This window comes from Petaurus breviceps, unplaced genomic scaffold (genome assembly GCF_028583685.1).
Source record: "Petaurus breviceps papuanus isolate PSGF00001 unplaced genomic scaffold, PetGlider_PUasm1.0 173, whole genome shotgun sequence".
Lineage (NCBI taxonomy): Eukaryota > Metazoa > Chordata > Mammalia > Diprotodontia > Petauridae > Petaurus > Petaurus breviceps.
This window is the reverse complement of record NW_027185759.1, coordinates 16,551,031-16,566,844: the sequence shown is the minus strand read 5'-3', so window position 1 is coordinate 16,566,844 and position 15,814 is coordinate 16,551,031. Positions and strand designations below refer to the sequence as shown.

The window sequence follows — 15,814 nt, the reverse complement described above, 5'->3', positions numbered from 1 at the left end:
GAATGAATGAATGAATGAATGAATGAATGAATGAATGAATGAATGAATGACTGCAAGAACAGAACAAAAGAACAAATGAAGGACTCCTCCCTATTGTCTAACCTCAGTTTTCACTTTTCCTCCTCCTTTCCTCCCCTTCCTGGGAGAACTTCCATGTCAGTGTCTGCGACGCTTACTGTCAATAAAGTTTCCGAGATTCAAAAAAACAGCCAAAAGTCCCTCCTCCCTCTTCCGTGCGTCCCAGCCGCTCGCAGCCACGTCGCTGCGGCGCTGCACCAGACCCGGAACCGAACGCCCTGGCGGCTCTCACACGTGACGAAGGCGAAGACTGGCATCCGCGTGGCCCAATCGGAGTTCTGCTCTCGCTCCGCGGCGGCGGCGGTCCCGCCCCGGCCTGCGTTGATGGGTCGCTCTGGGGTACGGCGGCCGCGAGGGGCGGGGCTCGGGCTCGGGCCCTCCCAAGCTCGGCGCCTGCGCCCAGCTGCAGCGGATCGGCGCGGAGCCGGCCGTGTCCTGTCGCCTCCCGGTCCGGCCATGGCTCCCAAGGGTGGCCTCAAGCAGCAGTCGGAGGAGGACCTGCTCCTCCAGGACTTCAGCCGCAACCTCTCGGCCAAGTCGTCGGCGCTCTTTTTCGGGAACGCCTTCATCGTGTCGGCCATCCCCATCTGTGAGTGGGCGCGGGCGGGCGGCCTGGGGACGTGGCGGCTGCTGTGTGCGCAGCGGGGAGCCGGCAGAGCGTGCCTGTATACAGCAGGCGCTCCGCACATGCCGGTCGGGGGGCAGCGAGCTCCGTGGGTGTGTTCGGCGGAAATAAAGACCGAGGCGGGAGGGAGCTTCTGGGGCTCCGGGACGGCAGGCCCGCGGTGAGGTGAGCCTCCCTTGGCCGGTCGGGTCCGAGGGCAGGAGCTGCGGGCAGCGGGGCCGGGCCGGGAGCAGATGGGACGGCGGGGAGGGGGAGGGGAGGGGAGCGGGAAGCGGGACCCCAAGAGCCCCGGAGCTGTGATCGTGGGTCTGGCCCCCCGCGGTGCGGCCTTTGAGACCCGGCCAGGCGGGCCTTGGGGGGGGCGGGCGGCATGATTCAGTTCAGTGTGATTATTAAGCACCAGCTGTGCGCCGGGCGGAGGTCTGAGAGATGCCCGAGACAGGCCTGCCCTCAGGGGGCTTCCAGGCTAACGGGAGAGGCCCTCCTCCTCCTGGTGACTCAGCCCCCCGCCCCCGCCCCTTCTCCTTATGACCCTGACCCGCGTCACTTCTGCAGAGCAGCTGCATCACGCATCTTCTAAAGTCCGCACTCAGTTTTGCTGGACGTTCTACCGCTTCCCTGCTTGTCCGTGATCCCTGTGGACGCGCCCTTTCCCTCCAGTCTAATCTACGTTTTTACCGGCATCGTTGGCACCCTTCATTTCTTCTCCTTTTTCTCAGCTTCACTGTCCACGTTCCTCCATAAGTCTCCCTCCCCTTAACATAAAATCCCTCCCTTATCAGGAAAAGACAGACTCACTCATCTGTTCAAAAGACAGGGAGAAGGAGGGCATGACTGTCATCAAACCCCATCAGCCCACGGTCCAGGAGCCGGTTAGTGACGGCAGGCTCTCCGCCCGAGCTGGGACCGTCTTTGGGGTCTGGGAGAATCCAGCCGAGTCGTCCTTCTCTCCTGACTTTAGGGACGTCCCAGCTTTGGGGTCAGAAGGGCCGTTTTCCTCTTTGGGCTCTGCCCCTTCTGGTGCGATGCCAGCAGACGTTGGGGCTCCGTGGGTTTCGGCTTCCCAGTCAGAGGCCCTTGGGTTCAGTCCCAGCTCTGTTACTTATTTCCTGGTGACCTTGGGCTGATGGAGGAGTTGGGCCAGGTGATCGCTGGGGTCCCTTTCTGCTCAGACCCTTGGGTCCCAGGTTCCTACATGGCCTCCGTTCTCTCATCTTTAAAATGATGAAGTTGGTTAGAAAGATCACATTCACCCCTAAGTCCAGTGAGCCTGTGATTCCTAGCTTGTGTATCACCCCAAATGTTACAGCCTCAGTTCCTTCCTTTATGAAATGGTTGTAATATTCAGCACTGCCCTTGTTGCAAGAAAAGCCTTCTGTAGCCTTCAGCAGGTATAGACAGACATTGGAGCCGTTTGGGGTTTGCTATATAAAACGAGTGAGTTGGAGCTCATAGACTTCCTCAGTGTATGGGCTCCAGTCTTGGTGTTGCCTTGCTTTTGTCAACAAGCAGGTCCAGGCTTTTGGGGGGCTCTGCCAAACCTTAGTTAAATACGGGGTGTCCCAGAGGTCTTAGTGCAGTTAGTTATAAGCTTTGATAACCCCAGAATTGTAAGTGCTGCAAACTTTCAAAAAACAACATTTGAAAGATTAATTTTTAGATGTAAAAATATTGATATTTCTTATTAAAATTTAGCATAACCACTGGCTTGTGCTATCCCTCACTCTAGCCAATTTTCAGACTTGGTAAAAACTTTCATCAGCTGCTGCTCAGCAACTGCATGGATTGCATTTGTAGTACTAGCCTTAAGACCATCCAGAGTATGACATTCTGATGCATATATGACAGTTTTCACACAATCCTATAAGGAAAAGTCTAATGGGGATACATCAAGGGACTGAGGTGGCCAGGCAAGAGGACCTTTGCTACAAATCCAAAGGTGTGAGAAAGTGTCATCCAGAAAAACACACATAGTGCATGGAGTATACTATCTTCTAAAAATTAAAATAAACAATTTACTATTCAAAGTTCACCAAATAAAGTGTAAAAGAAATTTTAATAAATTTTCATTTGATGATTTGTGTAACTTTGTAGCATTTATACTTCTGAAGCTGCACTAAGACTTTTGGGACACTGAGTGTAAAGACATGTTGTTGACTCCACAGTCTGTGCCTGGAGACTGGGTCACGGTCACTCACACCAGGACTTTGTCTTTTGCAGGGCTCTACTGGCGAATATGGCACATGGACCTCGTGCAGTCTGCGGTCCTCTACAGTGTCATGACTCTGGTCAGCACTTACCTGGTAGCTTTTGCATACAAGAACGTCAAGTTTGTCCTTAAACACAAGTAAGTACTTTGCAGGTGAATGTTTATTCAGTCTCTTTTTAACCATTAAAAGCTTCTTAGAATTTTTTCCCTCAGTAGTGTTTTATTTTGGTTAATGGCATAGTCCTTTTGAGTTAGTTGTAGGTCTTGTTGAAAATTTGACCCTGAGATTATGAGATGTTTAAACACTACCCTGGGGATCATTCTAAGACAGGGATGAGAGCCTCAGAATGTTCTTCTTTCACTTGTGAGACTTTTCAGAAAAACAGCTCCTCCAAAAATCAAGAATGACTCCCAAAGGGCCCCTGCCCAAGTTAAATGACCTTAATTTCTGACATAGTTGTTGCATTTTTGTATGTAAATACATGTCCTTAGAGAATGGCATTCATTGTGGGAAATGGCAGAGTGGGAAAGAATTGCTGCCTTCTTTTACTGACTTCTGACATTTTCAGCTCTTTTATGTCTTCAAATTTAGTATATGACTAAGAAAAATTAAGGAATTATTTTTTCTCTTCTTAAAATGACTGTCTCGGTGGACCTCACCATGAGTACTCACTATGAGTGGACTCACTCATGAGTACTTAAAGCATAGTTCATACTCAGGGAACACCAAAGTTGGTTTGTCTTATGTCTCTCTCTGGTGCATCCCACATTGATTTGCTGAAGCAGGACAGGATCTAGCTCACAGTCATAACATCAGGCAGGTCACTGTGTCCTTGCCTCTAAAATGAGGAAGGGGTTGGCCGGGATGGGCTCCTAGGTCCCTGCAGCTCACATTGTGTGAATTGAAGAATCTTGTGAACTCATGATGGCTCTTTTAGCAACAGACCCTCAGGACATCCTTGGAAATTTCTGGGTGAGGACACCAGGCGGGCCGACCTTCCCTCTCCCTTTATACTGCTATTACTAGTACCAGCAGACCTTCACTCCTCCAAAGGGAAGGTTGTAACCGGTTTCTTCCTTACCTAAATTCATCCTCTGTAAAGCTGCTGGAATAGTCTTCCTTGGCGGCCATTGGTGTCCTGGCATCTCCCTCTGTTTGCTCCCTCCCAGGGCTGGGAGAGCATCAGCCAGCTGACTCTGCTGGGCCACTCCACACTTATCTTCATTCTGTCCTTTCATTCACCTGCACTTCCTGTCTTTCTTAACTTCAGTTTGTGTTGAGTATTTCTTCAACACTCGGCAGCTTAACTGTAGGTGTCAGGGAGTCATGTTTGTGTCCACCATGGTGCTTGGCCAGGTCCAGCCCTGTGCTTTGTTGCCTCTGGATATATGTTGTATGCTCCTGAGAGCAACAGGCAAGGAATTCCCCTCAGTGTCCAGTTCAGTGCTTTGGACTCTAGGATTCTCGTGCTTGCAGTGGTGACTGCCTTCATGCAGTTTGGGGTGTAGTGTCCATTTTGGTCTGGTCAGCAAGTCAGCGAGCATGTGCTTCAAGCACTATTTTAGAACCAGTTTTGGTGCAAATGCCGTAACAATTGTGAGACACCCTCTGGGATGAGTTCTAGAAGCTTATCAGAGAACCTTGGACTGCATAAATCCCCTGGCCCAATTTTCTTGTCTTCAGGAAGTTGAATGTATGAATCTGTTGGACATATGGTTGCCCGTGTTACTGAAAATTCTCCAAGGTTAAGGACTCCATCGTCTCTCTTGGTAGGTCATTCCATTACTCTGATGGTCAATAGGATACTTTTACTTAACTAAATCTCTCCTTTACCTTAAACCTTTCTTTTATTTTTTCTTTCTTTCTTTCCCTTCTCCTTTCCTTTTTTTCCTCCCTTACCCTTCCCTCCCTCCCTGTCTCCCTCTTTCCTCCTTCTCTCCCTCTCTCCCTCCCTCCCTCCCTCCTTCCCATCCTTCGAGGACCACCACTATCCACTGCAACACCTAGCTGCCTAGGTTAAATAGCCCAGTTCCTTTCATCTTCCCTAAATGGATTATTTTTTTGTACTTTTAATCTCTGCAGACTCTATTTTTCTATATCTTTTTTTTTGATGTATAAATCTGGTTTTATTCAAAGCTTAGGGGAAAGATTACTTGCACAGACCTAACAAGGCATATTCCTCAGTACTAGATTGGTGTTCTCTGTGGTAAATTATATGAAACTTTGGATCACCTCTCCATTTCTTCCTGGTGACTGGCACCCTCCCCTCCCCCAGCTCCTTCTGCCCCCTTGTTTTTGATCTTATGTTTGTGTGACTCTGGGTCTTTCAGTGGGTTTTCATTCTGAGTTTTTGTATCCAGACTAGTGTTGAGCCTTGCATGGAGTGGGCTTTTAGTTAATGTCTGTGGTTTGACATGGCTTCTGTGATGACTGTTTTATTGATTTATCAGGTCATTTTGAATTTCATTCCTGCCTGTCCCTGCAGCTGTATTTAGTAGAGTCCTCCCTCTTTCATTTTCTTTACCTTGGGGATAGGCCACTGGGATCATAACTTATTTATCTCTACATCACCTCCCAAGCTGGCCCATCTCCTCCCACCCCCCATGTTTCCAATTGAGTGCAGAGTAGCTACTTTTGTAGGATGGTCCTGGGCTCTGTGGTGACCCTGTGTCACCTGCAGTGTCCTTGGGTCCCTGCCTCCCTGCCCTCTTGAGATTGCCATGTGGGGTCCATTCCCAATTGTTATTTAGACCAATGGAGGTTATGTTATCTCCCCTTTGTCCATGTGGTGTGTCATAGAAAGAATTAAATGTACCTGGAATTATTCTGGTTGCCCTTTAATTACTGGTAGGGCAGTGGATTTTTGTGCCTATTTATTAGTCGTATGAAGAGAATCTGAGGTGTCAGCTTGCCATTTTAGGTAAAAGTAGTAAATAGAATTGGCATTGATTCAATGCTGTGCTCATGACTTTGCATTTATAGATCTATTGAACATCTAAGCTTTAGTACATTTTCTGTTCTTTAATAACCCAAACCAAATCACTGTTATAGCTCTGGAAAGGGCTTTGGCAGTGTGGTGACTTGGCCTGCCTTTGGCCTAGCCCAGATCATGTTTTTAAACAATAAATTTGTGACTCGAGGTCCAGCTTCTTTTCTAATGTAAGGTATCCCACAGCTGCCAAGGCTCACTGTGAGGACAGATTATTTCTCAAAGGGTATTCATATCCTGCATATGTGAAAACTCTGAAAAGCTTGTGAAAAGTGCATGTTTTCCCCTCCAGGGTCGCCCAGAAGAGAGAGGATGCCGTCTCCAAAGAAGTGACTAGGAAACTTTCTGAGGCCGACAACAGGAAGATGTCTCGGAAAGAGAAGGACGAGAGGTTGGTTTTCTTAACTAAAGGGTTTGGGAATTTAACAGAGATATAAAGGTATTTTGGGAAAATAATCTGAAGGTCTGTTTTCAGATTTTAGAATTTATAACAGAAGAGGTGGATGTTTTCTGTGTGGGGACCCTGAGCGAGGCACATGGCTCCCCCCAAACCCTCTTCTCATTTCCTTCTCTGTAAGAAACAAGAGGTTGAGACTAGATGTTCCCCCAGTTTTTTGCAGTCTGAAATGCTCTACTCTCTTCCTGCCAGCTTGTGGTTATGTCTGTGTGCATGGGGAATGGGGAGATGGCGCCTGCTGTTGTTGCCGGCTCCTTCTCCCCCCTGGCTTAGCCAGAGCTGCCGACAGTTAGCATTGGGGCCCATTGGGCTCTCTCTCTCCACCTTCTCTTGCCAACTTCTGATTTAGCTCCTAACGCTAAGAACAGCATGCTGCCAAAAGTGTGAGCAGCAGAAGGGGGGAAGAGGTCTGGATAAATCAGTCCCTGAATAACGAAGTTAACTGCCTAAGAGACGCCAGATGGTCTAGGGGAGAGATGATTTATTTCTGTACCTTCCTCGGCACCTAACACAGGGACTGCCCCACCCACCTAATACAGGTTTGGAGAGTTGGATGGGGGTGGATATGTGTGTGGCAGCAAGCATCCCAGCATACCCAGGATGGCTGCTAGCATAGGTTCTTTGACCTGCTTTTTCAAAAAGGGATTAGCCATCTTCAATCAAACATATGTATCATCTGCCTAGTTTAGGGGAAAAGGTCAGCACCCTGAACTTCAGGAAATAGAAACAGAAATTACAAGCAGACAAAAAATACAGAGAAAGTAACAGTTCAGCATATCCACAGACAGGGCTTCCAATTGTCTGACAATTACATACATACATAGATATCAGAGAGAGAAGCACCAACATTTGGGTCTTCAAAGTAAGGGGCCTCCATAGCTACCCAGAGTCTCATCTGGCCAAATCACACAACTCTTCCCATAAGTGAGCAGGGTCAGAGGATATCACAACCTTTGTGACCTGCTGCCTAATTACAAAGTAACAATAGGTGTGGGCCTTCCTGAAAAACAAGCCTCCCCCAATCAAGCCCCTCCTCTTGGGTTCCCCTTGATGCCCATTAAGGGGCAGGGAAGATCTTCAGATTCCCATTCCCATTAGGATGTGCTATTTTGATCCCCTCCTGGTCTCCCTGCCTCCTGCTGGCTGCCAAAGGTGCAGGATCCAGAACAACTTGTGTATCCTGTAGACCCTTCCCCCTGGCTGTCTCCCTTCCTCTCCAGCTTAGACACATGACTTTTCTCTCCAGCCTCAACACCTTTGCATGAGCTGTCCCTCTGGCCTTGAAGGCCCTCCCTCCTCATCTTTCTAGCTGCCTTTGCTGACCCCCTCCCCACCGGAATCAGTTTGTGGTCTCCCCCAAGAGAATGTAAACTCCCTAAGGGCGAGAGCAACTTCATGCTTCATAAATGCTAAGGATTGATTGGCCCAGTCCTGCTAATGAAGGCCTATAAGGCATGGTCGTTTTGCTCCTGTGTAGCATACATACCCCTCCAGACTGTCAGCTCCTTGATGGCACAGTGCCTGCCCTCTGTGGCAGAAAAAGGGATGCTCTCTGAATTCTTATCCCCTGGAACACAAAGCCAGAGCATTGCCAGGTTTCTTGCCTATATAGACATCACCACTGTCCCATCCCCTGGGTCCTCTCCTGTCCTTGGGTCCTTTCCTGTGTGAAATCCTCCCTCCCCTGCCCCAAGGCCCTAGCATCCCTGTTCCATATGCTTAGAGCCTCAACGTTGCCTTCTCTGTGTGTCTGCAGAATCCTGTGGAAGAAGAATGAAGTGGCTGATTATGAAGCTACCACCTTCTCCATCTTCTACAATAACACACTTTTCCTGGTCTTGGTCATTGTTGCTTCTTTCTTTATCCTGAAGAACTTCAACCCAACAGTGTATCCTTTAAGATACTCAGGACCTCCCTTTTCTTGGGCTTGTGTGTGGGGGTGTGATGGGTCCCCCAGGTGGGAGACCCCTTTGTCTTGGCTCTCACTTAGCTCCTCCTTGGTGAGGTGTTGGGGCTGGATTAGGCTATCCTTCCAGCTCCAGAGTTCTGTGGTTTAATGGTAAGAATCAATACCAAAAATGTGATGGGACTCTCATTTCTGCGGGAATGTGTAACACGCTTTTGAAACTGAAGCGTGCTTGTCAGCTTGGCTATCTGGGAGCTCCAGATTGTCCAGCCCAGGACTCTGCTGGTATTTTCAGGCTTTGAGATTGACTGGGCCGCAAGGGCTTTGGAAGAGGCCCATGTCCTAATCCCATGCAGTGCCTCAAGCTGTCAGGTTTTGTTTCACGTTATAATGGAACCTTTGGGCAGGAAAAATATCTTGTTTTTATTAACTTATTAAAGGTATTGTCCAAAATTGTGTGCTTAAGTTATGCTGTCAGAGAGGGGCCAAGCCATTCAGCCAGCCATGGCCTTGTGGGAATGCCTGAGGGGTTTGGAGACCAAAACCTCTGAGAGCCCTCGAGGGCAGAGGACCACCCTGAGGGCTGCTAGCATCCTTGACTCCTGGAGAAGACCCATAGTCTCTTTCCTTCACACTTGCCCTGGTGCTTACTGAACTATTTCTTTAATGTAGTTAGATGAATCAGTGGCCATCCCTATCTTTTAGACTTCCTTTAAGGCAATGGCAGCTTTTCTGCTGAGTCTCATTTCCTCCCTGGGAATTTGTTTCTAGTCTGCCAGATGCCAATTCTTGTGATTAAACACTGGGGAGAAGCTCCTCTGCTTTAGGCAGAAGAATTGGGTGAGATTGGAGGGGTTTGAATTCTTCCTTAACAATTAACCCTTTTCAGGAACTACATCTTATCCATGAGTGCCTCATCAGGCCTGATTGCCCTGCTGTCCACTGGCTCCAAATAAATGAAGAGACAGACCCTTCTTTATGGTGTGGGCTGTGACAGGCAGAAGGGGTACGCGCAAGGACTGTTTTTATAGTCAAATTTAACAGGTTTTGTGTGTGTTTTTTTAAGCTAAGAAAATGTAAAATAACATTTGTTTTTTGGGCTCCTTTTGACAGATTGTTGAAATAAATAAATTGACCAGAAAACTCAGTGTCCCAGAACATTTATTAAACAGCCAAGAGTACTTTGTAATAAGCGATAATCATGTTTGAGTAGAAAATAACTTGTTTCCTTGACCTGTCAAAGGTCACGGTAACCTGAGCTGTTCTGTTGTTTTTATAAACGCAAGAAGTTAATAACTGGTTCTCTGTGTTCCCAGTAGAAAATTAGAATTTTTTTTAACAGCAAATACCAAAATGAAGTATTTTTTTCTTTCTTAGTTTCGTCAGCAGCCTTATTTGTACTTTTATGCAGCAGACCAAAAACTGTCCCAGATTTAGAGTTTGAAATATTTAATTTAAAAGAAAACTTGTACACCCACATTTTTTCATGGGGGAAAACTTTAGAAAAGTTATAATTACAAAAAATTATTGTCTAAAAGGGATGATTACAAACACAGAATTGTCCTGCCAGTCACGTAAGGATATACTATTAAATCCCTAGCTTTTTTATGGTCTCCACAGTTGGCCCCATATGGTCAGAGACTCGGTCATGCTGACCGTGTTGACCCTCTTGGTTTAACTTCTTGGGCTTGAAATTTCACTGACATCCCTGGAGGCAAACATGAATAGACTTCTCTCCGGAATCCCCGTGGCCTTTAAAAGTCTGAAAGAAGCCTTGTGATCTTCATTAGAGGATTCTGGAGAGTGGTTCTTAACGGCTCTTTGGGATCCACTAGCATGTTTCCAATGGGAATTGTGTCAGTTTGACCCACTGGCCGGTGACGGGACGACGGAGGCCACTGATGCTGATGGTTTCATGTTCCCGTTAGCTTTTGCTCACATCTGGTAATTCTTTAAAGCCCTCAGTGCAAGTGTATCTGAGGAATGCAGCTTGTACAACTGAAATACTCCTATTAAATTTGGAATTTGAAAAAGAGAAAGTTACTCTTGTAACCGATTCACACCTGAAGTCAGTGTGCTGTGGTGTAGAAAGAATTGTGGATTTGGAGTCAGGACCTGAGTTTGGGTCTTGCCCTCCTAAAATTGAGAAATTTTGTTCCTTTGTGACATGAAAGAGTTTGAACTTGATCGTAACCTTTTAAAAAGAGCCTTTCCAGCTCCTTGAAACTGCCATTAGAAGCTAACGTATCAGTCATTGTAACTTGTATTGTGATAGGGCAGCATTAAAATGTACGTGAAAGGAAGAGGCCGTGAGTATATTTTGTATAGGTAGTAAAGATTAAAAGAAGGCATTTCTTGGTGCCATCTCCCTTGGCTGCTGATCATCATTAATCCTCAGTAAAGTTACAGAAAAAATGCACAGAGAGCTCACTGGTGAGGTGATTAAGGTAGGTGTTTTCCCACACTATGAATTTCTTTTTTTTATCTGCTATTTATTTCACGTTCAGAAATACGTGTATCTTTCTGCACCTTGCATCAGCCCATCGCCTCCTCTTAGGAGGTGGGCACCGTGCCTCACCCAGCTCCTCTGGAGACATGCCCAAGCTCTGCTGCTTTAATCAAGTCCTTAACACCTTTCAGAACCATTGTTGCAAATGGTTCCAGTTTGGCTCCCCTGCTTCTCATCAGTTCATCCTTCCCGGGACATTTTTTTTGGTATCATTTCTTACAGTGCAAGAATGTTCCCTCACAGCTGTTCCAAAGTCAGTGTAGTTTTAAGCCTTAATAGCTTAAGTTCTAAATGATTAAATTTAAAGCTGTTAAGCCTTAAAATTGCACTAGGTCTTTGGGGACAGCCTGTGCCACAATATGCCACAATTTGTTCAGCCTTCCCCCAATTGAGAGGTGCTCTCTTCCCCCCACAGGTGTCTTCTTCCTTTTAATTTACCCTTCATGATCAGGGAGTTTGCTTTGCTTGTAACTCTTGCCTCCCTCTGAAGGGTCTCCCTATCTCCATGTATTTCACTATTGATGTAATGCATTTCTGTCACAAATTGTGTTTGTTGTGTCTCTTGGTGTCTGTGTTTTCAACTCTCCTTTGGCTCAGGTAAGAGTGCGAGTCCATGAGATGCCTGCTCCCCCAGTCCTTTCTCTGTACATTCTTCTACAGTCCAATCTGAGAAATCCAGGGTGCATCACCTTCCTCAGTTCTACAGTAATGTGTTCTTCCCTTTACCCTCTATTTTCTCTGTGTCTAAAACCTCAGTAGAACCAAGACACTCAGGTTCTGCCTGTTTTTCTTATTTACTTCCTTTGAAAAATAAAATTCTAAAGGGATACTTTCACTGTCATCATATAGCCCCTTAGTGCTGTTTAAAGAACTTTCTCTTTCTAGAAGCCCATTGACAATGCATTTTTTTTTTAGCTTTTACAAAGAAATATTTATTTCCAAAAGTATAATCACAAATATATAAACTTACTCTCATGTGAAGCAATACCCATCTCCCCCCACCTTTATAACAGTCATATTCTGGGGAAGAAAAGGAAATTAGGTTCATAGACTAGCTCAGTTCCTATATAGCACAAAGTCCCAGATTCAAGTCCAAAACCTGATTTGGGCCTGCATCCTAGGGGCGCTGGCGTCTCTAGGTCCTCCTGCCAAGATGGATGACTGCAACATCCCACCTGTAATTCTTCGTCCAAGGTTATCATGGCTGGAAATCAAGAATCTGGTGGGCATCACTCCAGGACCTTCTCATGCTTCTCTTGCTTCTTGCATCTGAATGTCAAATTTTCTGTTCAACTCTGGATTTTTCATCAAGAATGCTTGAAAGCTCTCTATTCCACTGAATGACCATATTTTCCCCTGAAACATGACACTCAGTTTTGCTGGGTAGGTGCATGCTTTTAATCCCACTCCTTTGACCTCCAGAACATCACATTCCAAGCCCTTCAATTACTCAGTGTAGAAGCTGCCAGATCCTGAGTTATCCTGATTGTGTTTCCACAATATTCAAATTGTTTCTTCCTGTCTGTAATATTCTTTCCTTGATCTGGGAATTTCGGAACCTGGCTATAATATTCCTAGGAGTTTTCTTTTGGGAATCTTTTTCAGGAGGTGATTGGTGGATTCTTTCAACCCCTATTTTGCTCTCTGGTTCTAAAACATCCGGGCAGTTTTCCTTTAGAATTTCTTAGAGGATGATTTCTAGGTTCTTTCCCTGACCATGGCTTTCAGGTAGTCCAATAATTTTTAAATTGCCTCTCCTGGATCTATTTTCCAGGTCAGTGGTTTTTCCCATGAGATATTTCACATTGCCTTCTTTTATTTGTTTGGATCTGTTTAACAGCATCTTGATTTCTCTTCAAGTCACTAGCTTCCCATTGCTCCATTCTAAACCTGAGGGAATGATTCTCCTCATTGAGCTTTTGAGATTCTTTTTCCATCTGGCAAATTCGACTTTTAAGGCTTTCTTCTCCTCATTGCCTTTTTTGAGCCTCTTTTGCCATTTGAGTTAGTCTATTTTTTAAAGTGTGATTTTCCTCAGTCAGGCTGTTGACTCATTTCATAATTTTCTTGCATTGTTCTCGTTTCTTTTCCCAATTTTTCCTCCACTTCTCTTATCTGCTTCTTAATGTCCTCCATGGCCTGTAACCAGCTCGTATTTTTCTTGGAAGCTTTTGGTGCAGGATTTCTGACTTCACTGTCTTCCTCCTGTTCCATGCTTTGATCCTTTTTGTCCCCAAAATAGGAGTCTAATGTTGGATTGCTTTGCTTGGTTTGCTTCCTTTGCTTGCTCATTTTGCCACTCAATTACTTGACTTTTGGCCTTTTTGCCACAGCAGGACTCTGCTACCAGAGAGGGGAGCTTTCATCCCAAATGCTGGGGTTTTCTCAGCTGCCGGAGGTATTAGTTAGGTGCCCTCTCTGAGGCCTGCACATGCTCTGGCAAACTGGACACACACCCCAGGACCTCCACCCTAGACCGAAACCCAGATCCAAGCCAGTCAAAGCAAGAGCAATTACCCCTCAGACTGGTGCTTGGTCCCCCTACACCCTGCAGACTAGGAGCTGAAGCTGCAAGGGCTGGCCCACATCTCAGCAGGAGGCACTCCCAACTACTGGATCCCAAAGTCCAGACTGCACTGGCCTCTCACTTTGTCCTTTGCATCTATGTGTTGATAATTCTGGAAACGTCTGCAGCTGCTGGTGATCTGGAGTGCCTCCAGCCAGTGGTTGGTCAGGCCTGCCCTGGGGCTAAAACCTCAGAGTGGGACTGGGGTCGGCTCCCAGATTGCTGAGCTGGCTGATTCCTGGGGCCTGCTGGGCTGTTAGCTTCTCTGTGTCATTTTGTGGGTTCTGTAGCTCCAAAGTTTGTTCAGAGTCACCTTTTACATGAATTGTAGGTGGTGGGAGCTTGGGAGCTGGAGCTTCATGGAGCTCCTGTTTCTACCCTGCCATCTTGACTCCACCCCCGACTCTGTGCATTTCAAAGTCTCTTCTCATCTCTAGGCTATTCATTGGAAATACTTGAAGGTCTTTTATTCCATTAAAGATCTTTTTTTCCTGCCTGCACAATTAGACTCGCCTCTCCAGAGTGAATTATTGGTTGAAAGCCCATGTCTTGGCCTCTCGGAATATTGTATTTGAATGTCTTTTCTTACAGTATGAGCTACCAGTAAATGCTATAAAAATATATAGTTACGATGATCCTGACTATGATTAATACCTTACCTCTTTTCTGGATACTTAGAGCATTTTTGATCTGGAAGCTGCATTTTGACTATGACATTTCTTGGACTTTTCCTTTTAGGGTTTCAGGAGGTAGTAGATGTATTCATTCTGTATTCATTGCCTTCTGGTTATAGTAGACCTGGGTAGTTTTAATTTGTGATTCTTGAAATACAGTGTTTAGGTTTAAATTTTTTTCTTAAACATGGTTTTCAGGGAGGCCAATGATTATTAAATTATATCTCTTTGACTTGTTTTCCAGGTGAGTTTGTGTGTGTGTGTGTATGTGTGTGTGTGTGTGTGTGTGTGTGTGTGTGTGTATCACACAGCTATCTTATATTTTCATCTACTTCATTGATTTCTCTTTGATCTGTTCGGAATTCAAGATGTTCCATTTCTGAGGCAAGATTTGCTATTTTCTGATCTAAGCTGTTTAGTTCCTTGAAGTTCTTTCCTGGAGCTCTCTTGTCATTAAAACAACAACAAAACTTCTTGTTCCCTTCTAGTTATTTGCATAGACCTTGTGGAAAGCCCATTTTCTCTTTAAGTCAGTGTTTATGCTTATAATACTCTTTCTAGGTTGGATTTTTGGACATCTTTGGCTCTGCAATAATTATTCTCATAATAGGTGTTTTCTTCAGTTTGGTGCTTCTCATTCTAACCTAGTTCTAGACCTGGGCCTTTTTATTAGGCCCAGATTCTGTCTTCTATGCTTCTGGATAGGGTGGTCATCATCCCTCTTTGGTCTTGTCCTCAATTCCTTCATCTTTGTCCACCTGTCCTTACCCTCTTGGATCCACAAGGATTGATTCACCTGATTTTCAGTGCTCTCTGGCATCTTGGGGTAGAATTCTAGGAACCTTAGAGCCTGAGGGGTTCTGGGAGCTTCCAAGGGCCGTGTGGTGGGTTGTCAGATATCCTGGAGCTTTCTCAGGGAGCTCTGGTCATTGAGCTCTGTAGGTCACATGTTTCTCTGGCCTGTCTCAGTTGTACTCAGAGGCTGTGGGCTGGTTTGCTTATTCTGGTGGTGGTGACTTGGCTAGTAGCTCCCTTTCCATCACCCGGGAGATTCTGACTGACTTTCTCTGAAGTTCTGAGGTGGAAACTGGCAGTGGAGGTCCTCAATGAATTTCTTGATGGGTTATTTTTGGCCATAATGTGATTTTTTGGTTTTGGTTGGGTAGGTGTGGTGAGACTGATCTGCCTGCCCCATGTTCTGGCTGCCACTTTACTTAGAAGCTGTTCATTGATCACAAATAACCAAATATTGTGCCATATACAAATGCCACATGTTTAAGATTGTATTAGCTGCTACGGAAGAATATGAACCATTGACTCCAATGTGGGCTTAGCGTTTTTATTACTATCAATTCAAGGACCAAAGTCACTGAAAATTGTAGGAAAATTGCCACTAGATGGCAGTCACTGAGTTAAAAATGAAAAAGATGTCACGGCTTTTTCAGAGCAAGTTGAATGGGCAAAGTGTTGGGTGTTAGCTCAGGAGTGGTAATGGTTGAGTTTGGGCCCTGTGTTCTTACCATGGTTTATGTTGAAACAGTGACTTGAATCCCTCGAGGAGGAGGCAGGTGAAGTTTATTCCTGGACCTGACCTTCCCTTCTGGTGGTGGTTTGGTTTTTTTTTACCTCCTGAGAATAGTCTTTTCCTAGTCTCTTTCCAATACAGTGCTCCCAGGTTTATTTAAGGATCCCTTTCCTAAGAGTGTGGCATCATCCTCTGGGTGTTAGCTTGTTTTTATCAAGGTCTCACCATACTGGTGTTTTGTGCTAGTGATTACCAGCCTCCTTATTGCATAGTGG

General features: G+C 45.8%; 1 protein-coding gene and 1 long non-coding RNA gene across 2 annotated transcripts in view; one reads left to right on the top strand and one right to left on the bottom strand.

Annotated features, from left to right (window-relative positions):
- LOC138157721 (uncharacterized) overlaps positions 1 to 447 on the bottom strand; it is a 27,922-nt gene extending 27,475 nt beyond the window's left edge. Inside the window, exon 1 of the long non-coding RNA XR_011167442.1 lies at positions 103 to 447. This is a non-coding gene — a long non-coding RNA (uncharacterized lncRNA). The remainder of the gene's footprint in view (positions 1 to 102) is intronic.
- A 13-nt stretch (positions 448 to 460) lies between these two features.
- Positions 461 to 9,408, top strand: SSR3 (signal sequence receptor subunit 3). Its single transcript, XM_069083454.1, has 5 exons — positions 461 to 667; positions 2,924 to 3,050; positions 6,195 to 6,293; positions 8,116 to 8,247; positions 9,155 to 9,408. Exons 1-5 carry the CDS (start codon positions 535 to 537, stop codon positions 9,219 to 9,221), a joined length of 558 nt encoding a protein of 185 aa, XP_068939555.1. The 5' UTR covers positions 461 to 534; the 3' UTR covers positions 9,222 to 9,408.
- Positions 9,409 to 15,814: the final 6,406 nt, after the last annotated feature.

What these genes read in the sequence shown, in the direction of transcription:
- SSR3 (XM_069083454.1), top strand. Translation starts at nt 535, where the DNA reads ATGGCTCCCAAGGGTGGCCTCAAGCAGCAGTCGGAGGAGGACCTGCTC. An exon ending in CGTGTCGGCCATCCCCATCT is followed by an intron (nt 668 to 2,923) that starts GTGAGTGGGCGC and finishes TGTCTTTTGCAG; the next exon opens with GGCTCTACTGGCGAATATGG. An exon ending in AAGTTTGTCCTTAAACACAA is followed by an intron (nt 3,051 to 6,194) that starts GTAAGTACTTTG and finishes TTTCCCCTCCAG; the next exon opens with GGTCGCCCAGAAGAGAGAGG.